This window comes from Zeus faber (genome assembly GCF_960531495.2).
Source record: "Zeus faber genome assembly, chromosome: 5".
Lineage (NCBI taxonomy): Eukaryota > Metazoa > Chordata > Actinopteri > Zeiformes > Zeidae > Zeus > Zeus faber.
In genome coordinates, this window is record NC_137192.1 from 9,756,244 (window position 1) to 9,765,897 (window position 9,654).

A 9,654-nucleotide genomic window follows, 5' to 3' on the forward strand; every position below is an offset into this window, starting at 1 on the left:
AGGTTTTCTATGGGATTCAGGTCTGGAGAAAGTAGAGGCCACTCCATTTGAAGTACCCCAGTCTCCAGCAGCCGTTCCCTAATGATGCAACCTCCATGAGCTGGAGCATTGTCGTCCATGAAGATGATATTAGGCCTGTGTTGTTCATGCAGGGGCACAATGACTGGATTAATGATGTTATTCAGGTAGTATGGGCTTGTCACTGTACCATTCACAAAGTGTAGGGCAGTTCTGTATTGACTAGACACACCTGCCCACACTGTAACACCACCACCACCAAATGCTCGTCTGGTGACAACAGTGGCTGATGCATAGCGCTCTCCTTGATGTCGCCAACATTGTTGGCGGCCATCATTTCTGCTCAACGTGAATCGACTTTCATCAGAGAACAGCACTGAGGCCACTGGTCCCCCGTCCAGAGTAAATGCTCCCTGGCCCGTGCAAGACGATGATGCCTGTGCCTGGCGGTGTGGTCAGGTACCCTTGCAGGTCGTCTAGCACGCAGACCAGGCTGATGTAAACGATTTTGAATGGTCTGACATGACACTTGGGTGCCTCTCACCTCCCTTAAATGTGCCTGGAGTTGAGTGGCATCATCATCCGGTTCCGCAGGGCGCTGTTCACAATGAAGCGGTCATCAGTGTGGGATGTGGCCAAAGGACGTCCACTTCTATGCCTTTCTGTGACTCTTCCAGTCTCTGTATCTCTGTTGCAAGCTGCTGATGACACTCTGTGACACTCTAAGCTCAGTGGCCACTTCCCCTGAGAACATCCTGTTTGAAGCCTCGCAGTGGTGAGGTACTGTTGATCAGTTGTTAGGTGTCGTCTTGGTCTCATGATGTAAAAATGTGAACAGCATGATGAAGAGGACTGTTTAAATACCAATTCTAATTGAACCAGGAAATGTATTGGTCGATTCATGGATCAAAAACCTGTTGTGAATTTTCCCGTTCAGCTCCTTGTTAGAGAACAGCAAGTTGTGCAAAGTACTGAAACATTGAACAGTTTGACATGTGCATTTAAAAGTTTAGAGAAGTGAGTAGTTTGTGAGTTTTTGTGAGTAGTGTATATTTTGCCGAATGGCAATGAACCCAAAGAGCTTTTTCATAATAGACTTCTCTAAATCAAAATTATGAAATATTTATAATAAAAAATATTCACTTTTTGTGTTTTTTTTGTGACGATCACATGTTAACTGCTTTCGGGTTCAGTTTGAAGTCTTTTATTGATTAGAATTTCCTTAACATTTAAGTCACTGAGCCAACAAAGGCCAATTTGGCAAATTATGAACTTGCATACATATTATACAAAAAAATGTACATTTTAATTTACCCCATGAAACCTTCCCTGACTTTGCTGCATAAAGCTAGGTCACAAATGTAATGAAAAAAGTTTCCATTCATGAAAATTAACTCCTCAATATTTGCAACCAGTAACCAATATTTCAACACCAGGGTGTTGCTTTGCACCTTATCTGAAGAAGGTGTTAGTCTGGCTGTATCGACAGCCAGATGTCTGCCGTGATTGAAGTAATAGTGGTTAATTACCATTTTTTAACAGTGATTTATTTGCTTTTTTGGTATGCGGGTTATGGATTCTCTGTGTTATGTCAAGGACTCTGAACATTTGTACCCTGGTTGTTTGCTCCTCATAAAACTTCCTGAATGTAAGTTGCCATGTAAATTTAATATTAAGGATCAAAGGGCCAACATTTTGTGCAAAGGACCAAAAGTGAATCCATACAAAAGACACAGTGGACAGTTTGAATTACAATTGGAGGCCATATTTCACATACATTTTTCATAGTTTTGCAATCAGTCCTTAAGGATTATTCTCTGCATCTTCATTGCCATCTTGGGACCTCATTTCCCTTTGTTGGTTTGAAAGGGTGTGGCTTGATGCAGCCTCGGCTGACCACAGCCTCTGTATCTTCTTTGGGCACCAGACAAATTCCTCTTTAGGCTCGTAGTGCAAGTAGGCAAATTTCAGAAGTTCCCTGCGTTGTTTCTTATCAAGCACGGCAAACAGGAAGTAGTTGAGAAGACTCTCCTTGATATTGGGAAGGTTTCCGCGCACAAGAATCTCCTCCAGGAAGAAGCGCACCAGTGGGGCTTGGTAGTGGCTGAAACCTAGAGTTCCCAGGCACTTCAGAATGCGCGTGATGCGCAGGTTGTTGTGGGTATTGCTGTCGTGGACAAAAGGCAAAGAAGTTACAAATTGAAATTTCTCATTTAAAAACATAAAACTAAAAACGGAGTAAAGTGACATTAGTAGGGGAGTCATAGAGGAGAATTTACACAAAACATGTTAAGAACGTTCCACATAGGTTGTGTGGGGAGTTAAGCAAGTTTTGCAGAAAGTTGAAAGTGAAAATGTCCCAAAGAAAAGATTTTGGATTTTGAGTGATTAAAAAAAAACATGGAAAAAAAAAACATGGAAAAAAAAAACCATTGGTGGTATATGTATGGCTATACAACATCCTTTTTTAAAATTTCAAACCTAAATGACATAAGTCTGGATTATTTTTATTATTATGCTTTTTTCCTGAAAAAAATAAAAATAAATAATAATTATATATATATATAATTATAATTAACCAACAGAAAAGAGACGGAGTTTCAGCCATTAGGGTTATGATACATTGCTTTTAAAAATTTGAAATATGGCACACCGGTTGAGATTAAGGAATCTGGCCTCCCAGTTTGCCGCTCTGTGGACTTCTCCAGTCTCCGGGTCGGACAGCACGATACCGTAGAAATCCAACATGAGCTTGTAGGACATCAGCAGGTTGTCTTTTGCAGTCTGGTTGTCAAGGAAAGCCTAAGACAACAGCATAACGTCAGTCAGTTCATGTTAAACGCTAAATTACCTCTTCAGCGGCTGTCGATCTTTACCTTAATCTCCTCTTTGGTCAGTTCCTTGGCTTCGTAGTTTACCCCTGACTCCTGAAGAGGGAATAACCTTTGGAGGAGAAAGAAAAAAACTTAACCAACTTCCCAGCTTCATACAATTCATTAAAGGTTCTGTCCCCTGTTTATCAACCCAGGCCTTATGTATCCCGTTTTTGAATAGAGATGAAACGTTTTTCTTTTTGGTTTATTTGTTTTAAATAGTTTAAAACAGCCGTCCTATTGTACTCCATTTAAGCACAGTGAGAAAACTGCAGCAGAGAGGTAAGTTCCTCAATAGTAAAGCGTTCGGGTGAGGTTGCGAGTAATGTAACTCACATTTTAATAAGACCTGGGCTGAAAAAATAAGCCTGTAACATGTTTTTAACCATATATAAGATGTACCTTCATACAAAAGATGTTACATTTCAAATTGATTTACCACTGAATAAAGGTGTGCACACTCTCCAGTTTGTCATAATTCCCCCACCATTCGTCACTGTGGAAGTCACCTATGTAGACACCTGGTGGGGGAAGGGGGTAAATTGATAAAAAAAAAAAGATACAAAAAATCCCCAAATAAAAGCATTGCAAAAGAAAGTGTAGAAATAGGTGTAATGCATGGTTCATGTACCATCAGGAGCAGATGGCCTGTCCCCCTGGTAGAAAGCTAAATTGGGCATGTCGTGCCCATTCTAAAGAGAAATAGAGGGAGTTAGTGGGGTTGAGGAATATTTTAGAATAATAGAGGAATATCAAAGGGTAAGATGCATTTGCCTCCCTCACACACACACACACACACACACACACACTACTGTATTAACATGTGTACTCACATGGTTTAAACTGGGTTTGTTCTGAATGTGGACACAAATATTGGAATAAGCTTTATAAGTGAAACACAGTGTTATAGGATCTAACTGTTTGCATGTAGGGTGTTTGCACCTCAGTGACTTACGGGGTAATTGACTCTGTAGTTGTACATGTCTCTTGCTGCATTTTTGAATCTGCAAAATCTGCGCTCTGAGACCCTGGAGGCCTTAAGAAAAGCATACATTGCTGATCCAGACAATGATACAGTACAGAGTCCTTCCAAGGACAAACATGGTATACTGCATCAACAGGCCAGTAGCTGGCTAAATAAGGATTGTAACCGGTTACTCTGGGCCCATTCTGACGTCATACGCAGGCGGATGACGTCAGAACTGACCCTGTACTCACCTCACGGGGCGCCGCGAGACGCCGCGACCCGGGGCCGCTGGAGGTTTCCCACGTTGAGTCGTACTCGCAATACAAGGCGTCAGTGTATTCAACAACCACGTCCTCCTCCTCTTCCTCACCAAGCTCACGGTGGTGGTCATCCTCGTCATCGACTTCTTCCGGTCCCTTGGGAGCCTCCGCCGGGTCGCCGCAGGGATTCGCCGCGGCTACTTCCGCGCTCGCGGCTTCACAAGGGACGTCGTGCCGGTCTTTCCTCGGAGTTCTAGGGGACCCACTTCCTTCTACTCCTTCTTCCTCGTCGCTGGTTCTGGGCTCCTCCGCCGGCCCGAGGGCCCTTCGGCGTGTGCTCCAAATACGGGCGACCGCAGCCAGGCCGAAGCAAGCCGCGATCACTGTCAGTGCCCGACGCACACCCAGGGGCCACCCACGTGTGAAGATACTGTGTAGATGACGGCGGAACAGCAGCATGGCGACACACCGACTGAGACGATCACTCGCTCCCTCTCTCTCTCTCTCTCTCTCACACACACACACACACACAAACACACACACACACACACAAACACACACACACACACACAGTACTCGCCTGCGCTCTTCTACTTTCACTTTCGTCTTGACGCGTCTCAATTCACAGGAAATGAAAGGTAAGAGACTAGACTTTGACCAGTAGTCTGTATTTACTGGCACGGCGAGTTTAATTTTAAATAGCACATTCCATACACAAGAGTTAAAAGTTCTTAACATACCCAAAAGTTAGAAGTTCTTTACATAAGGCTTTAACTACGCTGGTCCTGGGAGCGTTTACCAAGTGGTATACTTGGTGAAGTTGGTATACTTGGTAAAGTTGGTATACTTGGTAAAGTTGGTATACTTGGTAAAGTTGGTATACTTGGGTTTACGTTTCCCCCAGTGCCAAGTTCTGTGTAAACAAAGCGTAGCAGTCAACTCTCCCATTTTCCTCTGGATTTTCCTACACCTTTCCTTTCGTTCCCGCTATTCTCTCGTTGTATTATTTTCCCGGAATTAAAGAAAAAAAAAAAGGGAGAAAGGTTGGCTGCTCCGCCAATTCCCCGCTTCCCCAAACAAAAAAAAGTGTTTTTTATTGTACAAGTAGATGTATTCTAACCAAAAAAGCCCCCAACCCCCCCCCCCCCCCAAAAGTTATTAACGTTTATTTATGTTCTAAGGTTTTAATTCACTGGGACGCAACTTTGATATATACATGATGTGTAGTTAAAGCATGTGTTAATGGACACAATTTATTATTATTATTATTATTATTATTATTATTATTATTATTATTATTATTATCATCATCATTATTATTATTATTAGGGGTCCAGCCCACAGGGCCAGGCCTCCATTACAATTTGTGGTCAGCAGTACACATCAGCCCCTTTCCCACTTGCACTGAAAGCCGTAAATCTACATTTACACATCTACATCCCACATGGAGTAATGTGGGAGCAGGAGCTATTGTACATTTCTGTAAATTTCTCAACTCTCAGCCTTGTATCATTTTTGGGAAATTGCCGTTACGGCTGTGAACGGAAGTGCGTGTGAATGGAAGCAGTAACATTGCCGAGACAGGCAAAGTAGAGGTGGAGCCGAATTCAAATAAAGCACAAAAAGTGGGTTTCCACGCATATTCATTTCATAAAAATATTAGAAAAAATTGTTTTCGGGAAGAAAAAAAAACATTCCCAAAGATGGCTCGGCTGCAAAGACGAGAAACTGAAACACGTTCAGTCCTGGAGAACCGAGACAGGTCTTTATATTCTAAAATGTTATGATTTTCTTCTTAAAAATGCCACTCAGACCCTTAACAGGTCTGTCAGGGTTCGGGCTGTGGGGACATCGGGCATAAGCGCTTGGCTTGCCCCACCGGCTGCACCGGTGCGTGGAGCCAGCGAGGGAATGAGCGGACAGTGAAAGGTAGAACGGGTGGAGAACGTTCCTTCCCCGGAGGCAGAGCGTGTAGGACAGGTGGAAAATGATCACACTGATTTGATAACATTGGGTCACTGTTCTTGTGTCCCGGGATGGAGGCTCTGTCCCCGCTCCGTCAGCAGAGGGAACAATAGCCCAGACTTCTACTATGTGAGGTAGGTGCTGGAGGTAAGTTAAGGTAAATTTAATTTGAGGAGGATTTCAATGTTTGTTTAATACAACACAGGCAATTAATTCTATGATATAATTATACAACCCAGATTCGTAATTGGGACCCCTTGCGGCCGCCTGTGCAAGCACCTCGTGTCAATTACGCACATTTTAGTATTTTTAGTATTTTTAGAGCTATTAGAGCTTATTGTGCGTAATCACCGCGTGTCATGACATTTCACTGCATATATGTATGACCGTATATATATGTATGTGACGAACAATCTCTTGAACTTGAACTTGAGTCCATCTGGGAGGGGCGGGGAGACAGGGAGGTGGAAACTGAAGCGCTGGCCTCGAGAGCCCGGAAAAAAATGGAGCCGATGCAGGTTGTACGTCCGTTGCCGACAGATTGTCCAAACGATCCCATCAACACTGGACATAGTGTTCTAACCCTAATCTGTTATGTACTATATCCGTAACAGTCATCTAATGTGAGAACAGACTCCACACGGAACTTTGCTGTAAAGGAGGCCAATGTGGGAATGACTACCTACTGCTTTTGCCGGATATGTTTTATCCGTTTAATTAAAAAAAAATTTTTATCCAGCAATATTATGGATTCCATGTGGGAAGGGGGCTATGAATGCATGAATGGGTGGCAGGAAAGTCACCACAGAGGCCCAGTTCTTAATACTGAATACTGCAAATGCAAGGGCTTTCATCAGTGGGCCAGGCTCAATCACCTTTATGTTACTTTAGTCGGGGATATATAATGACTTAACAGACATTTATTTCAATGAAAATCTTTGAGATTGGCACTTTAAGTAATGGTGATAAAAATTGAATAATAAATTAACAGACATTAGTCTTACCCATATCAAACTGCAGTATTTTCCACCGTTGATAATACATGTATTATGTCAATATTATATTGATTTTTATATCGATGCTATTGAAAAATGTAAATGATTAAATTGACTGTCTGAGACAAAGATCAATCTGACAATGTCTGACAATAACCTCTGAGGATTTTCACAACCTCACAAACAAATGATCAGATGTACAGGCATAACTTTTAAGGACTTAGTAAAATTAAAACAACAATTCTCTATAAATTAAAATACAGAGTGCACTGCAGGTGACCTATTAATTTATTGGTTTATTTATATGGGGATCATATCAGGGATATAAACATGCAGGGGATGGTTCAATTTGCAGCTGTATTAAGCAGGGGTATAGTAATTGGAGTTGACTGTCCATCCTTCAGAGGAGCCGCAGGGTCACAGCCTCAGAGCTGGGAAGAAAAAAGCCACCAAAGTGCTCTTTTTTGGGGAGTTTTAGAAATAATATGGCGCCTCTGGTTGGAAATGTCCTTTTGTGACCAGTCGCGCACATGTGGTCCCAGTACTTTTCCGCCTGCTTGTTTATGTTGTTCTGCACGTACATTGTTCTTTGTGATCCATATGTCCTTTTGTGACCACTTGCGTACATTAGACTATACAAGGATCCAGGGAAGAAGGATCAAGGCTTCCACCGGCTGGGCTCAGACTTGGCTCTCGGACTTGGCTCGGACTTGGCTGAGCTCGGCTCCTGGAACTGAGCCTGCGCTTTTTGATTCTGCCTGATGTTCTGATGTTTGATAGATATTTTATCTCTTTGGTCTTTTTGTAAATGAAGACATTGTATTTCAATATACTGTAGTGTAAGATGCAGCGGTGTGTACCCCCTTACTTTGCAGCGGTAAAATAGAAAATCTGCGAGTCCATACTGAGTTCATATTCCCGAAACAAATCGTAAAATAGTATGTCTGAGGGGTTTGATAAGTAAGTAAGTGATCTTTTGTTTTGTGAAATGTCGGAAAACTGTCCAAGGTGCCTTTTACAACTTGCTTGTTTTGTCTGACCGACAGAAAAACCTTAATATATGATTTATGATGATTTAACACAACAGAAAAGCAGCAAATTCTCAGATTTGGGAACTTGAATCTATCAATATATACTTAATAAATGACTTAAGTCTTATACGATTTAAAGTGTAAATGGTGGTGAGAAAACAGAATTTGTTTGTTTAACTGCACTTTAGAAGTACAATGTGTACAGTCAGAACCTAATGTTTGTAATTATTCATAGACCTGCCCTGAAGAGTAAGTTCTTCAAGTTTCAAGGTGAAAGTGATCAAATTGGCAATAGTATTATCTGACTTGTTTCCTGTGTTGAAAAAGATTACACAGCCTGTTCACATGTCCACATCCATGAAACACTGACTGCCTAAATCTATCATGGTGTCCTCAGAGTGGTGGCCTGCTGGCAACAAACCTTTGCTCTTAAAATATCTCTGTTTTAGTGTAGCAGTAGCCTAGAGTATCCATCCATTATGCTTAGAAGTGGTGGTATCAAGGGCTGGTGTGTTTGTACGTGCGTCCATGTGACGGGGGTGTTGGAGTATCTGCAGGCTGGTTGTATTACATTTCACTGCATATATGTATGGAAGTATGTGTATGTATGTGACAAATAAAAATCTTGAATCTTGAATCTTGGTGGGCTGGTCTGGGTAAAAAAAAGTCCAAGGCCATTTTTTTTGTCCCAGTCCGTCCCTGACAGTGCACCCATCACTGATGAACTGATGCCGAAACCTCATTTTCTATTTGGTAAGTACATTAGTTAGTTACTATTTTTAATAAGTGTTTTGTTACACGTTAGTCATTTTGTCATCTCCCTCAATGACATGTACCTTTGGTTTTATTTGAGGTTCCTAACAGTACATTGTATTAAGCAGCTGTTGGCTTGGTTTTTATTCACATGCACTAAAATTCACCAGAATGCAGGAAATGAAGTCTCCTTAACAAAAATGTTGGGAAACTGTAATACGTACCAAACACAACTAAATGGACCCTGTGTATTGCTGCCTGCGGCTATATTTATTATTATAATTATGGGTCCAGCCCATAGGGCTGAAATTAGTGAAAAACCAACCAAGTTTGACCAAAATCATAGATGCTGTCCGATGCATTTCACGCTAGAATATGTCCAACCTGGCTAAAAGTATCTGGAACATAACAATGACATAAGCTACAAACACAGTTGTGTTGTTTAAACCATGTTGTCACAAGGATCCCGTGGTTTAAATTTAGTCCGAATCGATCCACATACGGAGCAGATATTAGTGAAAAAACCGAACAACTTTAACTGCAAATATTCAGTTGGTCTTGCTTGACTGACACACCACTATTCATAAACCAAATGAAAGACATGAGATTTACAGTAAGACACTTTATGACGTCATCAAATTGTTTATTATAAACGTACAGATTCCGATTCAGAATGTCCATTCGGACCGTGTCCAGTGTCACCGTAGTGGTTTGACATTTCCAACTATATGTTTATGTGTATATTTATGTACCTTCTTACCTGTTAGATGTCTGTAGATCGGTTTGATTTAT

General features: G+C 41.6%; 1 protein-coding gene across 1 annotated transcript; it reads right to left on the reverse strand.

Annotated features, from left to right (window-relative positions):
• Window positions 1-1,281: 1,281 nt before the first annotated feature.
• On the reverse strand, window positions 1,282-4,661 carry LOC307230305 (opioid growth factor receptor-like protein 1). The gene is made up of 8 exons (XM_080000595.1): window positions 4,110-4,661; window positions 3,847-3,927; window positions 3,725-3,745; window positions 3,523-3,583; window positions 3,331-3,412; window positions 2,895-2,961; window positions 2,672-2,820; window positions 1,282-2,185 (listed from the first exon to the last, which is right to left on the reverse strand). Exons 1-8 carry the CDS (start codon window positions 4,575-4,577, stop codon window positions 1,822-1,824), a joined length of 1,293 nt encoding a protein of 430 aa, XP_079856721.1. The 5' UTR covers window positions 4,578-4,661; the 3' UTR covers window positions 1,282-1,821.
• Window positions 4,662-9,654: the final 4,993 nt, after the last annotated feature.

Bases quoted from the DNA above. Each gene is read 5' to 3' on its own strand.
- LOC307230305 (XM_080000595.1), bottom strand. From the start codon at position 4,577: ATGCTGCTGTTCCGCCGTCATCTACACAGTATCTTCACACGTGGGTGG. The intron at 3,746-3,846 runs GTAAGTCACTGA...GTCCACATTCAG, and splicing joins ACTACAGAGTCAATTACCCC to AACAAACCCAGTTTAAACCA. The intron at 2,821-2,894 runs GTAAAGATCGAC...CTGTTGTCTTAG, and splicing joins TGACCAAAGAGGAGATTAAG to GCTTTCCTTGACAACCAGAC.